The 19,403-nt window shown below is 31.8% G+C and overlaps 1 protein-coding gene across 7 annotated transcripts in view; it reads right to left on the reverse strand.

Annotated features, from left to right (window-relative positions):
• Positions 1 to 19,403, reverse strand: part of LRP1B (LDL receptor related protein 1B) — a 2,480,145-nt gene that overhangs the window by 649,955 nt on the left and 1,810,787 nt on the right. For all 7 annotated transcript variants that reach the window (XM_007494117.3, XM_056797188.1, XM_056797186.1 and 4 more), the window contains 2 exons: positions 443 to 569; positions 130 to 281 (listed from right to left, as the gene is read on the reverse strand). In XM_007494117.3, the coding sequence (XP_007494179.2) occupies positions 130 to 281; positions 443 to 569 (279 nt within the window). The remainder of the gene's footprint in view (positions 1 to 129; positions 282 to 442; positions 570 to 19,403) is intronic.

Consider the following 19,403-nt stretch of genomic DNA (forward strand, 5'->3'; position numbering starts at 1 on the left):
GTGGAAATTACATGGCTTTGTGAGATCCTTTTTGTGACCTTGCTAAGGAATGGCTAATCCTACAAGGGTGAAGCAGCTGGCACTGAAATCACATTTTGAGACTCAAATACTTATGGAAAAATAAATTACCTGTCAGACCAGTAGATGTAAGCCCCAAAGACCGCGACTGAAAACATATCCACATTGCTCCCTGACAGCACAATCTCCCGATTTCCTCCACTCTCAAGGTCGATTCTTTCTATCTTGTCTATGCGAGCATCACACCAATACAATTTATTTTCCTAAAGATCAATTAGAAAATAAAGTTTTCCAAGCCATTTTTGCCCAAATATTTTATTTTTTAAATAATGGAAAATGAAACAGGGAAGTACATATTAATACAAAACAATACAGGAGCTAACATAATTTGAATATTGAAAGGGGAAAAAAAGTAACTACAGACCTCATAATCAATGGAGACACCATTTGGCCAAGCTATCCCCATGCTCACAAGAACAACCTTCTCAGAACCATCTAATCTTGCTTTGCCAATGCAAGGATTCTGTCCCCATTCGGTCCAGAACAGGTAGCTGGAATTAAATTATGAATTAATAATGATGTGGTTAGATATATTCAAATATTCTAAAGTCACATCAAATAAATGAACAAAGCTATTGGGATTTTTTAAAAGCACATGCAAAAATTATAACAACAGCAAAAACAGTAGGAATAACAACTCCCTATACTGATACTAACTATGATATTGGATTTCTGTTGGTACTTATTACCTATTTTTTATTATTTCTTTTAAGATTAAGGCATCAACAGAAAATATAAGATCATAACATCTGAAATTGATTTTAGCTCATATTACTCAAGAGGTAATTTACAAAAAAAAAAAAGGCTGCCCATGATATGATGGCAATCTATGAGGCAATGAAAAGTTTCTTTAAATAGCTTTCTCTTCCTGATGAAATAACCACGATAACCATGGTATGTAATCTAGCTTAAACTGCTAATAGACTTGTCAAATTGGATATAATTTTACTGACTTCAAGTTAATTCTAGCTGTTTACTGTTTTCCATTCTCTCTCCTTGTTTTTGTACTGACTACCTGCCAGACCTCTAATGTACTCTCTCCTTATGTCCTCATCACAGTAAACCTGTCTTACTTTAAGATGCAGCTCAGAAACTATTTCTTCCATGAAACTTTTCCTTATTTCCATCCCATACTTCTACCAAATACAAGTCTCCTCCTCTCCAAAACTACCTTTTATTCAACTATTTTATTTTTATTAATTTTCTATTTATGCTATGTATATATAAGTATATATATTCATGTATGTGTGTATATTTATATTTATGCTATGTATGCATATGTATTTGTGCATAATTACATATTTCTATATATACATGTATATCCACAAGGGTATATGTTCCTTTTGAGTAGAGATTCTTTCTTAGTATTTGTATTTGTGCCCCCAGTGCCCCAAAATACTTTTTGACACAAATTAGGTGTCTAACAAATATGTATTGATTGATTCCTTATCATAAATTACATATTTTAACAAATTTTATTTAATGTAAACATGGAAATTTTCATCTTTATCTTTAAATGTTATGCCCTCACTCATATAAAAATAATAAGCAATTAACCATTTATGAAAATGGTGTCAGTTTTTTAATTCTTATTGAGGATGAATACATTTTTAGCTGGCATAAATATTGGGAAGTTATTTGTATGGATCTGTGTGTGCTGAATTAAGAGAAAGTGTGTAAAAAATCTTCATGACATAGTACATAAATAAGAGTCTATTTATTGGAAAACCATAAAAGACTCTTTGCAAAAGAGGTTGTTTCATTTAATAATAAAAATTGTCAACATGTGTAGCATTTTAAGATTTGCAAAGCACTTCAATAGATTATATCATAACAACCTTGTGAAGTAGGTGCTATTATTATTCAATTTTAAAGGAAAACTGAAGGTGAAAAATACTGACTTGCCCAGGGTTATACAAGTATCTGAGACAGGATTTGAACTCAGGACTCCTTGACTTTAAATTTGACACTATATGTACCAACTATGGCTCTTCGTATCTTCAAAAACAAGGTCCACCATATAGTAGGTGATGAATAAAATGATTTATTGATCTTTGGTGACTCCATCAGTTATTATACCACATGCTATATAGCATGTGATCTAAGAACAGATTAGCAATCATCCTAGATGCCATGCTAGACTCTATTCAATTCAATAAACATTTATTACATACAAACTAAATTTGGGAATTTTTAAGAGACAAAGTAGATCAGATTGGATGGATTTTCTAAGATTTTACAGTCTAAGATATGTATATGTATAAAATTACTATTACAATATAGGTCAAGGTAAGATGATGAGAAATCTAAAGTGAAAAGGTAAACTAAATTCAAATAACAGAGGGGCTTAAGTTATTTAAAAAAAACCTTATACTTTATACAAGTTACAGAAAAAGTTTATATTTTAGAGATGAGTGGGAAACTGACTCCTGAATGTTTTTACAATGTTGTCTATTTTGAAAATCTTTTGAAGTACCTGTAAGTTTCAGTAATTGCAAGTTATAGTGATTTAAGTTAAAGATAATGCACTGTAAAATTAAAAATAATCAAATATTATCATGTTAGGGACCTCTTCTTAACTTGTTTATTATTACTGACACTTAAAGAAAAAATTATTTTAATCATGTGAAAATATTTGTTAAAACTGAATATCCACAAGCTATGAATATTTATGCTTAAGTACCACTAATCTGTAATTGATAAATTATTACAACATAGAAACTGAGCAAAAACTCTGCTTAAAATGAAATATACATAAAGATTATTCCTGACAAGCAAGACAGGTTAGCTGGGCAATAGTGTATGATGGAGAGCAATATGCAATGATTATAGAAAGGTAAACAAGATTCAGTTTATTAAGCACTTTAAATGTCAAAGAAATTTAATTTTAGGGTAAAAGAAATAGAGAACTACTGGAACTTTTAAAATTATGGAGTAACGTAATCTTATTAGAATCTAAATTTGGCAACTATATTACCAAAATTGATTGGAGAAGAGAGAATGAAAGCAAGAGGCCAGTTAGAGAGCCATCGTGAATGTTCATGTGAGAGGTGATGACACATTTGCATGGGGAAAAAAGAAAGTGTTGAATGTGAGAATAAAAAGGGTTGCAGACTTGGCACTGATCAAACATGAGAGAATGAAGAAGAATGAATAATCAAAACTAACTCCAAGATTGTCAAATTCTGATTGAAAGAAAGGATGTTGGTGCCTTTGCCAAAATTAGGAAATTAGAAGAGTTAGTATGGGGAAAAAGATGAATTTAATTTTGTTTGCAGTGAGTATAAGATGCCTGTGCTATTATAACATGACAGTTTAAAAATATGTTAAATCAGATCTCAAGAGAGATACTAGATTTGGATAAAGATCTAGGAATCATCTTCATAGAGATAAAAAAAAAATTTGATCCTGTGAGAGTAGATTGCCAATCAAATCAATGTAACATCTTCAATCCAAAGAAAGCAACAATTACTGAGACTTTATAATCTAAAAAATAAAATAAAGGAATCCTTTTTTACTTAGGTCTATAGATAAAGATAACTTCTGTAACAGCATTCTATTATGAACTTTTGATTCTCTACTAATGCATTTCAATAAAGGGGAATTAAAAAAAAAACATTGTTTTTTACTATTGATGGTAAGGAATCATATGATCAGCTGGAATAGCTGGAGCTATTCTTGAGCCTAAAAGGTTATGGTTGCTGCTATGACATGCTTTTCTTTCAAAAATGGCATCTAAAGAAATAATTGTTCATTTGGATTGAATTAAACAAAACTATAAATATATTGACAAATAAGCCCTTATTATTGTAGTGAAAGTCAAAAAATCAGGAAGATTATATATCTATAATCACCATTTTTCAATGTAAATTAATTGCCAGACTCTTATGAGATACTTTTCTAAGTATTATACCACTCCCTTAATTCTGATACTATTTAAGTCTGCTACAGTCTTTCTGTTCAATGATTAGGAGTATGTTCATCAATAGAAATGGAAGGGAAGCATTGGATGCTCATACTTTGATCTGGTCATTGAATAACTAAGACTATGTCACTTAAAAGGTTTCCCTATCTAACTCATATTAATTCTACATAACTATTAATTGTCCCATGCCTTAAACTGGTTGACTTAGTATTCAGCAGAAAATGCCTTAAGGGATTAATACATTGAAAAAACAATCAACATGAGTTGCTTTGCCCATAAAGGATGAGATTTAAGGAGAAATAATACCTTTTATTTTAATTCTAAGAAGTAATTATCACTTTATTTTCATTCTATCCTACATTTGGGAGCTAGACATTGGAAAACAATGGCTAACAGCTGTATACAATAATCATTATTCTGTGACAGTGCTTTACATCACACATATTTCTAGATGTAATTATTTCTTCCAATGGGCCTACATTTACTTAGATGAATTAAAATCTAAGCTTTCATTATTATACCTCATTGATAAGAAGCCAAGGGTAAGTTTAAAGGGATAAGACAGGTTATTAAGGATGCACTAAAATGATTTGCTGGAGGAAATAGGTCAACAAGACTATTGAAAAATTTAACCACTCAAGGTTAGCAACAGGAATCATTCAGACTTATTAATAATCTTTAAAACTTTCCTTAAGAGACTTCACCCAGAATTTCTTAACTATTTTTAAGAAAGACAAAAATATGGCTATGTGCTATTCTGTTCAGTTCTCCTTTTTATTAATTTTTATCATTTGTGAGGCTTTTCTAAGAAATATGGAGCTAGATCATGATGTGCTTTTGCCATTAGAAGTTATGTCATACAAGGTGTGGAGAATTGATGGGTTAGTTGATATCACCATGCTATTTCATCTATGAAGACATTCTTTCCATTGTAAAAAGTTAGTTATAGGAACAGTACCAACCAGAAGATATGGATTAGAGATATCTAAAATATGGTCCTTAATCAGTTTCCTCAACTCTCTTCCCTTATAATTTTCCTTTTATATTTTGCCCTAAATTCTCTATCACTCCATTCTCTTATAAAGACGTGTTCACTTTCCTAGTAAAAGCCAGTACCTTTATATATATCTTCGATCCCAACCTCTCCAAAATGTCTGCAGCAGATTGTCTTAAATAACACCTCCATTTTCCTTCTAGTGTCTAGTCTTTACCTTTTTCCTTCCTATCTATGCTTCTTCCAAAAAAAAAAAGCAAAAAAACAATTTGGTGTCCTGCCTTAAGTCTTCCAATTACTGGTCATAAACTCCCAAGGAAGTTAAAGAGAGGGTTAAAATATTTTATGTATATCAAATTATTATTCCAATTATTTTTAAAGGAATAGGAAGAGAAGAAGAAAACAATTGATGCTCATCAACAAATTATAGTATATGTATATAAGCTAACGTTATTGCCCTATTAGAAATTACAAATATGTAAAAAGCAGAAAAAAAACTGTAAAGATCTGTATTAGATGCTTGTGCTATAACAATGCAACAAGTAAAAATTTTGGAAAAGAGCTCAAGAGAAAGACTTGGGTAGAAATTAAAACCAGGATAGGAATCAGCTATACAGGGGTGATAACTGAACCTATGTGAACTGATTACTGATGAAAAGTGACATAAAAAGAACCCCTGTCCCCACACCCTATAAAATGAAACAAAATGCATCAATAATATAAAGGAAAGCTACATTATAAAATATCAGAACTATATTCAATTCAGTGACCAATTCTGACTTTAAAAGACTGTGAAACACGTCTTTCTTTTCTCAACAGAGAAGTAGTGGGTGGTACAAAATTAAGTATATGTTGTCAGATATTGTTAATACATTGACTTGCTTTAAGAAACTATATATTTGTTGCTCTTTCTCTGTGCTATTACATATTATTAATGTCATTATATGACATAAAACACTATTGAAATAAGAAATGGACAATGGACTTGTGATTTTGTTGGCATTGGAACTCTCCACTGAAGAAAGAATGCCCTCTACAAATAAAGAACATTTTCTCTGCCACTGATAGTATCAGATAGCTGTCTAGAACACTATGGGATTAAGTGGCTTTTCTGGCATCACAGAGATAGTATACATTAGAGGTGGGAATTGTACTTAAGTCCTCCAAGTTTCAAGGCCAATTCTCTATTCACTATATAATCCTATCTCTGAGCACTAAGACAAAATAATAATAGTCTTACATTTCTTACAGATGCCTACATATCAGCATAAGAGAAAAATATTTTAGCTGCAGATAGCATAATGTTATACTTAGAATACCTCAGTGATTCAGTTAAGAAATTAATTGAGATAGTTAAGAGCTTCACTAAGACAATAAACAAAAATAAATTCCTTCAATCATCAACATTTACATAGAGTACAAATATAACCAAAAAAGCATGAGAGAAATTCCACTCAAAATAATGAAGTGGAAAAATATATATTTGTGAGTTTGTCTTTTAAAGCACACATGCACACACACATTGCCGCCCTCAGGGTCCAGCCTCACTAGCAACTCCAGGGTTCCCGACAGGTGGTGAATGATAAGTCAAAAAAAAAAATTAAATAAATAACAAACGGAAGATAGCTTAATCATTATGGCTATGGGACTGCTTTGCCTCTCAAAGTTACTCCGACATTCCCAGGCCTGGGATTTATTTTTATACCCATTTTCTTCACATGCAGGTATACAAAATCAAAGAGAGATAATTGGAAAAGTGATACATTAACTTTTAACAAATCACTTAATTAGACATTAACAAAAAATAAAAAATAAAATTAACAAAAAAACCCTATATTTTTGTATTGTGATTTCAGACAGAATACAAGATAAATGATCTTGTCACAGGTGACTTACTAGGGAGTTTGAGTTACTGATTTGTGTAATTGAGTCACTGAGGCATATTGAAGCTTAGTTTACCTGTACTGTACCTGTATCTATTGTATGGGCCTCTATGATTGATTTGTGTGCTGACTTCATGAGAAAGTTTTGGGCTTGGCCTGTAGCTGCGGTTTTGCTGGGAATTATGTACCCAAGTAAAAGTTATCCCATGATAGTCTTTTGGGATTGGGTTTAAGGGTCTGATCTTTTGGTGATGTTTTAGGGAATTTGGGTACAGGTGTTTTGCTCTTGCATTATTTCTTTTGAGACTAGGGGGAATAATAATCATGTCAATTCATAGGTATGGGACATTGATGAAAGAGGTCATTCAAGAGGGATAGAGTGGGCAGTCACATCTCACCAAAGACCACTCTGCGGTCTCTTCAGCTACCATGCATGACTCTGTCAAGGTGCCATGGACTGATGGCCCCCAGCATATATATAGTGGAATGTGTATATTCCACTACACAATGCACAATACACAGAAATAGAGGGACAAATAATTGGGGAGACATTCTCTGTTTGTATTTGAGCCATGCTGATAAAATGACAATACTATCTAAATTAATTCATATATTTGGTTAAAAAAATTAAAATCACTATGAGGTGATGCTTTTTAGAACTAAATAAGATAAATCTCAATGCATTTGAAAAAACCAAACAAGCCTAAAATATCAAGGAAAATAATAAAAATATGAATTAAGGCAGACTAAGTCTATCAAACCTCATATTATTAAGCAGTAGTCATCAAAATTATTTGGTATTAATTAAAAGAACAAAATAACAATAATAAGGTATATACATCAGCATAAAGGTGAAATCACTTGTTATTTATAGACAAAATTACAGTCTAAGAATATTTCAGAGATTCAATAAAAATATTTGTTAAGATGATTTAAAGCTTTACTAATATAGTGGACAAAATAAATCTCCAGAAATCATTAGCATTTCTATATAGTACTAAGAAAAATCAGAGAATCATGGACTTAAAATGAATAGGCCACCTATACATAAAGGTCATATCATTATTTTTAATAGAAAAGGGCATGATAATACAGGTTTGCCCAGAAGGAAGAATTCTTTAAATAGGGAAAGAGATTATGATAGATTATAAAATAGGTAATTTTGACTGTATAAAATTTTAATTTTTAGGACAAATAAAAATGATTGATAGAATTAGAAGAGAAAGTTTAGAGCTGGAAAAATATTGGCATAAAATATCACCAGCAAAATTTAACATAGCAAACATACAGGAAATTGAAATTGAAAAGTAAAATTCAGAGGAATTCCCCAATAGCCAAAATATATTAACAATTAAAACCAGGAATTATAGTTGAACTCATATTCAAGTTATACTTTTCTTGTAGTTTTTTTTTCTTGTAGATATTTTATAATTATTTTCTTCTTCTAAGTTTGTCTTTAGTATCCTAAATGTCACAATTGCTTTTTTGAGGTGGGAATCCTTTTTATTTGTTTGTTTGCTTATTCTCACTTCTGGGTACAGGTTCCTTCCACACTGTTAGAGGAGCTATTTGGTAATCTTTCTTAATTTCAATGTGTAATTATGCCAAAAAAAATTAAAAAGGATCTAAATTACCATTAACCTTAAATCCAGCCATCCCACATATCCCAAAGAAGTAAAAGATTTAAACACTGGTCCAACATTGTCCTTGAATATTCAAAATGTTCATGGCATTCTTTGTGGAAAAATAAACAAAAATTCCCCTAAAAACTGGGTACCCTTATATTAGGGAAAGGATGAAAAATATTTTGAAATGTGAATATAATGGGATATTATTATAATACCAAAAATGATGAATGAGAAATTCAAGAAATATGAGATTTGTATAAATTAATGCAGTAAAATAGAAGTAGGAAAGCAATGTACATACTGACAATTAAAAGGAACTTATTAAAGTAAGTCTAATCCTAAGTAACTGGAAATCCAATGAAATTCTCAAATAGGAAGTTTAAAAAAAATCTCCTTTTTCATTACAAAGAGAGTGGGCTGTAATTCAGCGATGAGCACTGTATTGGGTATTTTTGCCTTAAGGTCACATCAAAAGATTATGTCTTGGGGTGAAAGGCCCAATGACTAAAATGCAAAAACCAGATAGGGTTCAACTTGGAGTGCCATTAAAAAGGAAACTATAAGAAATAAGAATAAAGGTCATATTTGAAACATAATAGGAAAGAATTTGTTAGTGCTTAAGAAATCAGAATCACCTCTCATACCATGGCAAGGCATCAGAGTCAGATTTTTATAAAGGAGTAATCCACTTGCCATATAATGTGTTTCACATCTGACAATGTTGTATTTTATCCCTTCAATGGAGGCAGCAGGGTGTAATAAATAGACATTTTGACCTTGAAATCTAGAAACATGGGTCTGAATCACACCTAAAACAATAGTTGCGTGACCAAAGTAATTCATTCAATTTCCCTCTGAATCCATTTCTTCAACTGTGAGATGGATTCTCTCTTTGGGTGTGGGGTGGGGCGGTGGTGTGGGATGGGATGTGGGGGGGTCAGAAAGATGGCGCACTGGATAACATGGCAGGTATGGAGTCAGAAAGATTCAGCTTGTTCAAATCTGGCATTTTACTAGTTATGTAACCCTGGGAAGGTCACTTAACCCTGTTTGCTTCAGTTTCAGCATCTGTAAAATGAACTAAAGAAGGAAATGACAAATCACTCCAATATCTTTGGCAAGAAAACTCCAAATGGGGTCAGGAAGAAACAGACATGACTGAACAATAGGGAGGTTGTGAGGATTTGATTAGATAATATATTTCAAGTTCTTTGTTATAAAGTTATTTTTTTTTATGAGTGTTAGCCATTATTACCAATATTACTCCCTGCTACTAGAGAGGGAGAATGGTCAACCTTGAAGAAAGGAAGAAGGAGGTTGAAAGTCCTACCTTAGACACACACTGGACAAATCATGGACCTCTCAGTATTCTAGGGATCTCTCTAAGACTATCAGTTTCAGTACATTGGTAAATGGAGATACCTTAGCTATACTAAAGGGATCACAATCAATCTCTTATCACAGGTCCTTTTGCTTTCTTTGTTACTACCATCACACTGTAAGTTCCTTGAGGTGGAGACTATATTTTAACTCAATTTCGTATCTCCCCAAGGCTTATCATAATGTAAAAAGTTAAGGTTGCATTTTACTGTGAGCAACGTGACATGGATATGTGCATTAGTATAGCATGTTACTTACAAAGGGAGATGATGAAAATGATTATGTTACCAAAGGTGTGTTTCACATGTTCCAGATTCCATGAATAACTGTTAGACTGTATAAACCTTTTAAATTTCTATAGTTTTCATATTAGAGTTACTTTCATTGGCTTTACATCACAGTTGTTCTGTGGCAGGAAGAGACATTGCTTATATTTTGCCTATTTTTACTGATTGTCAAAACAAAAGAAATAACTAGGTATCAGGTCAAGAATAATAACATATTTCTGAGTTAGAAAATATTAATTATAATTATATCAGAAAATATATTCAATAAACCATGAAATAATTTCCACCTATCTAAATCTATGAGTCTGTGCTCTTTACCTATCCAAGATACCCTATTATTCTTCAAGGGCGGGAAAAGGCTATTGTGGATAGGATTCTTTTATTTAGAAATTCTTCTTGAATGAATTAACTACATCTGTGCCCAAGGCTGAGTATATGTTTTTGCCAAACAAATGTTACCTTCTTATTTTGTCCACATAAAGGTCAAAGTATAATTATTCTAATTAGTTATTATGAATTATCATGGGAGTCTGCTTGAAAGAAAGGCTTTATACAAAACAGATGCTACTCTCTCTTCTTACTCATAAGTTGATGCATAATAAAGCATCAGGTACAAGAAAAAAAAACACTATGCTAAATGGATTAAAAAAAAGTCAAAATATTTTGATTGCCCCAATATTTATAACATTCATTTGGGGGGTAAATAAGATATTATAATGTTTAATCTTTTCTTTTTGGTATACATGAACTACATTTCATGTTCATTAGCAAAAGAAAGTAAATACTGACATTACAGACTATATATCTATTGTACTCAACTGTTTTAAAGCACTTTACATACATTATCCCTTTAACCCTCAAAAGAACTCAGTGAACTAATGTCATGTTAAGACTTGACCTAAAGTCTGTGAGGGGAAAGGAGGAGAGTGTGAATAGCCATGTTGATATTATGATCCTTCTACATCTTCAGTTACTCAAAAATAAACTATTTTTTTTTTCCTGGAAGAAACTACACAGAGATTACATTACTCCTTGGAAATATGAGCAGGCATTTAGGGAAACCAAATCAAAACAATAGTATTGGGGACAGCTACAAAAATATAGGCAATGACAATGAGTGAAGTCCTGAACTTTCAGGTGTTAAAGAAAGGAAATGGTGGTATGCAATGAGGGTGAGAGACAGTGTATCTTGCCCAAAGTTCTGGAATAAGGGCCACCTACAAGCATTACTAGCTCAGTTTAATCCACCAGAAAATTGAGAAATGGGAGAAATGGGATTGTTACATAACTTGTCCAAGGTTAAATCATAACAGAGATGAAACTGGAATATAATTCTTTTGTCTTGAGACCATCATTATATTATAGAATGCCATATTTCGAGAAGCTACAATTAATGAAACTACATACACAACACATACTGTTTGTGTCTATTTGCAATTATATGTAGGTGTGTATATCTATATATGCATATAAATACACACAAACATCAACCACACACTCACTTTGTTAGGTTTTTAATTTGGGATAATTTTATCTGTACACTTTTATTAATTATCATTATGTCTTTTTAAACTTTGAAGACTATTTTCTCAGCTACACCTAAAGCTGTCATACCAATGTGCCAGTGTTTAATAAAAAATGAAAAAACAAAAACAAAAATGACTCAATGGAAATGCCAAAATAAAAATAAATTCACCTGACAGAATCTTGGAAGACAGAAATAGATGTGCTGGAATCACTTTAAAACTAATGCAATTTTTCTTCATTTTTTAATATTTTGGAGCTTTTCTACAAGAAAAAAAAAAGTCTGGCCTAAATGCTAGTTGGAAGGTGAATCAGTCTATCAGGAATGGAAATCATTGTTTAATTTGTCTGTGATATCAGTGCTACAGAAGTTCTGGTAATAATTTTGCTAATTCCACAAATACTCAGGGCATATTTATTTGTTTTGTAAAGACAGAAAAGAAAGGGAAATAAAATGGTAGAAAGCCCATCAGCATTTTATTTGCCTAAGCAAACAGATAAAAGCAAAAGTGTTTGTTTTTTTTTTTAATTCTTATAAAAGTTTAAAAAGATTTTTCCTTTTTGGACTTATGAATACTTAAAGTATCCGATGTTTAAATACTTAATATTGAAAGTATCAAGTTAAATCCCTGTTTTGATACTGATTTTTAGAAAGCCTCTACTTTGCCATATCCTACCTTGCCATTATCCTTTATTTTTTTCCCCTCCCTTTCATAGAAAAAATATTAGAAAAAGTCTTTTTCATTCTTTTCCTTCAATGCATTACATACTCATTTCAAAACCTCTTGCAATATGGCTTCCAGCTTCACCAGATAAACAAATCTGATCTTACCAAAGTTACCATTTATGGTCACTGTTTAATCTAATGACTTGTTTCAAGACCTTATCCTAATTGAGCTATGATCATAATAGGATTATTAAAGCAATGTTTCAGGATGCCCACACTTTAGAAGCATACACCTTACTCCCTTATTTCCAGTTCCTCCTAGTTCTTTCTTGTTTGAACTCCAAGATCTGTAATATAACCATCTCTTATTTCTTATCTCCTCATTGAACTCAATGATCTTATTATCAATATGTCCCTTTTACACCAATGATAATTCCACTGCACCATAACCTTATTTTGCATTCTTGGAGTCAAAGTTGATGACTACCATGGCTTCCTTTTCTTGTACTTTCTGTTCTTTTATGACATCTGGACTACCCACAATTGACCTTCTCTATATTCAGTCTATTACTGAAAGTTAGGGGGTCTTTACTTAATTTAAGTATTTTGCCAAATGCTAAATATTAAAATGATCATTTGCATAGCTAGTTATTATTTCTCCTAACTACATAAGAATGACTTTAGCTGGGAAAGGACAGATCTTAAGTCTTAGCATATTGAATGAGAAAAATCTTTGTTCATTTCAAACGTTCCAAAGAAAATGCTAGAATCAAACAAAATATAAGTATATAATATACTGAAATGAAAAGAAAATCAAATTGGATTTTGTTCAGTTATTCCTGTGTCTCCTAAATTCACCAGTCATATCCACAGTGGTCTTTAGTTGTCATTAAAAATTAAATGACCTGGGGCTAAATCATTGTACGTGAAGCCAATTATGTTCAAAGCAGTGCAGAGGAGAGTTTTTAGACACCATGGCTCTTCCCCTTCTAGAAGGCACAGAGAGTTCATGAAAACAGGTAATTTTCTCTTTCTGCAGAATAGAACTGGAGAGGATAGAGCTTCCCACATTCTTCGATTCCCCCACAGAGGTTAATAACATGTGTCAAAGAACTGGACTATATATACATGAATGTTAACCGATGGAGCACCTGATATTGGAGACACATTCAAAGAGAGAAATTTCACCATTATTTTACACAAATGCCTCATTTTGTCATAGAGTTTACCATGAAGTCCTCAAGGCTATATTCTAGGAGATTATAAACTGGTGGATCCTTCAAAGTGTGGGTCTAGGAAATAATAGATTTTATCTCTATTAAAGGTCTAGTTAGTCAGTCAATAAATATAGGATAGTAAATATAGTCCCTAACTTGGAGTCAAGATCTGAGTTAAAATCTAGCCTTAGGATTTAAAAACAACTCTTAGTTATATGATTCTAAACATGTCACTTAACCTTTATCATTCTCAGTTTCATTATCTGAAAAATAAGAAAAGTATTAATGTTTACCACTTAAAGACCTTCTATAGAATAAATGAGAATATGGGCTTGTGGGTATGAAATGATTTGCAAACTTTAAGGCATTATGAAAATTTAACTAGCTGTTATATTTAGTATCAAATATGTTATTATAACTGCTAGCTGTTATTGTCATCATTATTATTAAATTTTATTCTAAGAATATAAAGACCAATGAATCTATCCCTTGCCACCAATATATATATATATATACATATATATATATAAACAGACATATATATGTATACCTATATAAATAAACACATTTATGTAGGTATACACCCACACCCATATATATAATATTTTTTTTCTTTTGTAAGCTATATCATTACAGCTATTTCTACATAGATATTAAAGAATATATTATTCAACAAAAGAGATGGCCAAAATATAATCTCAGAAGGAGACAGCAATACAAAAATGAAATTGTGTGAAGCCTTAAGGAAAAAATAAAAAGATGTCAAGCCCAACATGAAACCTGGCAAGAGCTCCAAAAATTAAAAAAAAAAAGGATAGGAAAACAAGAAATAAGAAACTTAGAAGGCAAATTAGAAAAGAAAATAATTTAAAAAATCAACAGCTTAGAATAAAAATTTACTGAAGAATATAGAAAGATATATTTATCCCATGTTATCTTAAAGAAAATAAATATTATTTGCTTTGTTTAAGGGATTCTGCATGATGATCAAATCACTTATCCTTAATTTATTGATATATCATTAATGGCATACCCATAGATATTACTACCTTCTTTTGTCATCCCTTAGTAAAGTTAGGATGAGGACTCCTGATGCTACTTAGATGACAACTAGCCTTGGCTAGGGCCATGCCAATTTCTGAGTGAATTTGCATGCCTGATTTATAGTTCAGTTTACATAGGAAATTTACAATCATAGTCATCATTGTCTTGAAAGTAAAACTTCAAGTCATGATTCCTGGCCTATATTCCTGTAAGTAATTAAGAAGTTGATCAAGAACTAGCCAGTAATACGTTAAAGGAGAAGTTTAGAAATAATCAACATCTGTTGAGAAACTTAATCTGGAGGAAAAAGTGTCACGATTCAGATATTACCAAAATGTGACACCTGTTTACTGTAATAATTTCAATGAAAAAACTAATGGAGAAATAATGACAGACCGCTGTGAAAGAGGTCTCTGAACATCATCAATCTCTGCCCTTCTCTTTCAGGGATAATAATTTCACTTTACCAAATCTATTTTTATTTTCATATTTAAGAAATATCAAAACTAGAATTTTGTATTTAATTTTTATCTATAGATAAAAGCAAAGAATAGGTATAGATTTCATTATCTCATACATACTGTCACATAATTACAAGACTGTTATACTCATTAAATTTAAGAAGATATGGTAGGAGAAAGAGAATAATAAAGAGAAAAAATAAGGAATGAATAGGTGAGCAGTAGAAAGAAGAGAATGGCAGAAGTAGACCCAGGAAGCCAGGAAAAAGGCAAGCTAATTTATTTTGGACTCTACCCAAACAAATGGACATTAAAAAAATCTTTACAAAAATAATGCATAATATGTAAACAGGTATCAAGTGATGATATTTGTACAATACAGTGGAATTGCTTGTTGGTTCTGGGTGGGAGAAGGAAGAGGGGAGGGAAAGAAAATGAATTATGTAAATATGGAAAAATACTTAAAAATAAAAATTAAACATACATATCTTTACAAAAATAAATTCTGTAACATTACTTGTTGAAACAAAGTAAACAGGAAATTCTTCTCTAGTTCCAGTCATTTTATTCTGCTTCTAGAATATTAGATTTAATGTATACTGCTTTTAGGTAATTTAGGATCATTGTTTAGCTTATGATTTTGTGATTTAATAATCATAAATGTTCCCTTCACTGATGAAGACTGAATATCTTCCATATGTTTAATCTTGTGAAATTCTCATGCATTTTCTCCCCTTATGAAACCTTCATAGAAAGTCACTTCCATTTGCCAGAGCCCTTCTATTATTCATTTACCATTTCGTGTTGCCAATGCAACACTTGTATTTCAATGTGTGTTGTCTATGTTAATCTCCCTTGGTTCTCATCACACGATAAGCCTGTCTCCTTTTTGAGTCATATATATCCTCAAGTCACTTTTTTCATCTTTGGTAAAATGCATAGCTTGTTTATGTTCACTATGTGTCTTTCTTTTTGCCCTTGAAATTGTTTTGAAATTCAGTTTTTAATGAGAATTTAATAATCCAAAAATTTACAGTTATATGGCAGCCATTTTGCAAAATAGAACATAATAGAGATGTGTAGTGAGAAGTTTGGGTTCATCAAAATTAACGACGATTTTCCCCTTTCTAGTCCAGCCCAATCCTTTTTTACTCAACTCTAGTCCATTTTTAGCACTTGTGCAGGGTTGAATAACCATTAGGAGTATTTAATGGGTTCCCTACTTAGTTTCAAGTCATAATTTAGAAATATACTTTTTATTCAAAAAATAATGATTAAATACCTAAGTAGTCCTTAGTATATTTTACCTTGACTGTCATCCCTTTGCCTGCATTTCCCAAGACCAAATGGCTCATTTTCTTTTTATATTTATTTATGGATTCTCTTTTCCAATTTCTGATCATTTTTATTGCTTTGAGCTCTTCCTTTCAATTTTCTTTACCTTACCTACTGTAACACCTCAAAGAAGTCACAAAACTCTAAAAGAATTTGGCAAGTTCTAGTAATCAAGGATTATCTCAGAAAGCAAATTAGGTTATTGACGTTAACGGTTTCTCTATTCCTATAGAAATTGAATTGATATTATATAATAGTGACCACTGTGTCAGAGGTGAAAATACTTGAAAGTTGTTGGCACTTAGTGCCTGATTTAAGTAGCAAAAATGAAATTATAAAATGCTTTTCATTGATATTGATGCAACTGTCATTTTAATGAACACAGAAGTCCCATATAAAAAGCTGTAAAGGGTCAACCTACATCCTGAAGTATTTTATATTTCCATTAAATAAGCAATAACTTCATTTCTTCCATGAAATTTTCTCTAGCTTAAGCAAAATGTGTTATTTTCACAATATAACACACCTGGAAAAAGTATTATATGATAGTATAATGTACAATCTATATCTCTTTACCTGCCTGCTTGGGGAGGGGAAACGGGTGTAAGAGAGTGAGAGAACATGGATTGTATCAGAAAAAAAAATTACAATTGTTTTGCCATTAAAATAAATATGGAAATGAAGCTCTTAAAAGTTCCAATATGAACACTGTGAGCACACCCACAGTTTTAGGGGCTCACCTTCCTACTCTCTCCTAACTTTACATCATTGGCATGAGGATCAAACAGAATAATTGCTTGAAAGTGCTCTGCAAGTTTGAAAGTTTTATATTCTATATTACTCACATTTACATGTGCTTGGAGAAGTACAAAGTGCTTTCCTCAAAAACAACCCGTGAGACATCAAGAAAATCACCAGTATTCTCATTTTACAGATGAGGAAACCAAGGCCCTTAAAGTTTCAATTATTTGCCAATAATTATAGAACTATTATTTAAGGCAGGATATGAACCCAGTTTTCCTGACAACAGGGCAAGCATTCTTTCTACTAATAACCATAACCAAACTTCAAATGGACTTTAAGGTAAGCAAGAGTAATTTCCATGCATTATCCAACTTGATTTTCCCAATGGACTCTTCTGAAGAAAGTTCTAAGTAAGACAGTGGAGATTGGGTAAGATTAAGAGACTTGTGCAGGATATAGGTATCATTTCCTCAGGCACAATTTAAACTCTGGACATGCTGACTCTATGTTGAATATTCTTTCTATTACCAACCACTACACTCAGAAGATATTAGTACTATTACTACTAGAAGCCATGTTATTGGAGCTGTAGCTCCAGACTTCTAGGGTAAGGAGCTCAATTTGAGGTTCATTTCTTCCATTTAAATATAAGACTATGCAATTCACAAATTAGCTGAATCTCAGTTTCCTAATCTGTAAAATGTGCAAAATAATACTTGCCCTACTGACTTCCCAGCATTCTTGTAAGGTAAATTATTTGTAGAGGCTGAACTGGGTAATTGGATAAACAAAATTTTTGAAGGAAGATGAGTTGGATTCAAGACTTAAGTTGGCCATTGCCTAGCCGGACAACTTGGCAAAAGTCAGCTTATCTCTTAGAGGCTCAGTTTATTTGCCAATAAATTAAGAAGTAATATTTGTATTACCTACCCCAGAAGATTATTTCAAAGAAAGCACTTTGTAAACCTTAAAACAAGTACACAGAATTTCTCCTTTATTGAACAAATATATAAGAATTGAAATACTGATCCTATCAGACTTGGATAAATTAAAAGTCAGGTTCTAGTTAAATTCTTCTCTGGAGTAAGTATGGTGTAATTACAGAATAGCACAGAAGTAGATGTCAGAGGAACTGGCTTCAAATCACAGCTCTGATATTTGCTACTTCCAGAACCTCCTGGAAATCCCTTTACTTTTCTAAGTCCATTTTCTCCTACAAAATAAGGGATTTGGACTAGAAGATCTCTATGATCCATTCTAGCCCTAAATCTATGATACCTCAAATCTTAAGAAAAAATGTTTCTTTGTGTATAGAGAAGAAGCTTTTATGCAAATAGATGTCAGATGAAGGAAATTCCTTCCTTAGACTATTAAAAATGTGATTCCAATGTTCTTCACTATATACTCCTTGCAATAAAGTGAAAAACAACTAGCTTGTATCAATCATTTTCTTTAAGTCCTACATCTTGTTCTGTTAACCTGCCAAACTATTTCCCTGAAGCACAGATCTGGCTAGCAGTTTCCATAAATAATACAGTAAATATTATTTTTATGGCCTAAAGTCTTTCAAGAAGCTTTGAAATGGATCTTGCTAAAATAAAGATTTCCCTTCTGCTCTACCCCACCCCTCCTTGAGATTTACCCATATAAAAAAGAATTTAGCATATCAAAGGAGTTTACTAATTGCTTTTTAGTTATGCATAAAATTAAAGACTCCAATCCAACAGAACATAACTGTCACTGGCTCCTAACTTATTCTAACTCCTCTATGTAGTTTTTCACCATTTTGAGAAACAAAGAAATTGAATTTAAAAATAATGAGGATAGTCATTTCTCAGAGCAACAAATGACAAATTGTAATAGATGATGGAACATAATACTACATTTTTCTTTGTTCAGCTGTCTATCTCCTGTCTTTTTTCTCTAGGAGATAGTGATTTATGTATTCACCAATTGGAACCAAGAAATTCTTCAAGTGTTACAATAAAAACACATTTATATAGCACTGCAGAGTATGCAAAACTCTTCAACTCTGTACAGTAGCATAAGACAGACTGATAATGATGATGATGATGCTAGCAGCTATCATTTATATAACATTTTAAAATTTGCAAAGAGTTGGATATAATCATCTCATGATCCTCACAAAACTTTTGTGAGGTAGTTACTGTTATTATTCCCCTTTTGCAGATGAAGAAGCTTAGGTTGGGAGGTTAAGTTACTTGTTCAGGGCTAT

This window comes from Monodelphis domestica, chromosome 4 (assembly GCF_027887165.1).
Source record: "Monodelphis domestica isolate mMonDom1 chromosome 4, mMonDom1.pri, whole genome shotgun sequence".
In the NCBI taxonomy this organism is placed as follows: Eukaryota; Metazoa; Chordata; class Mammalia; order Didelphimorphia; family Didelphidae; genus Monodelphis; species Monodelphis domestica.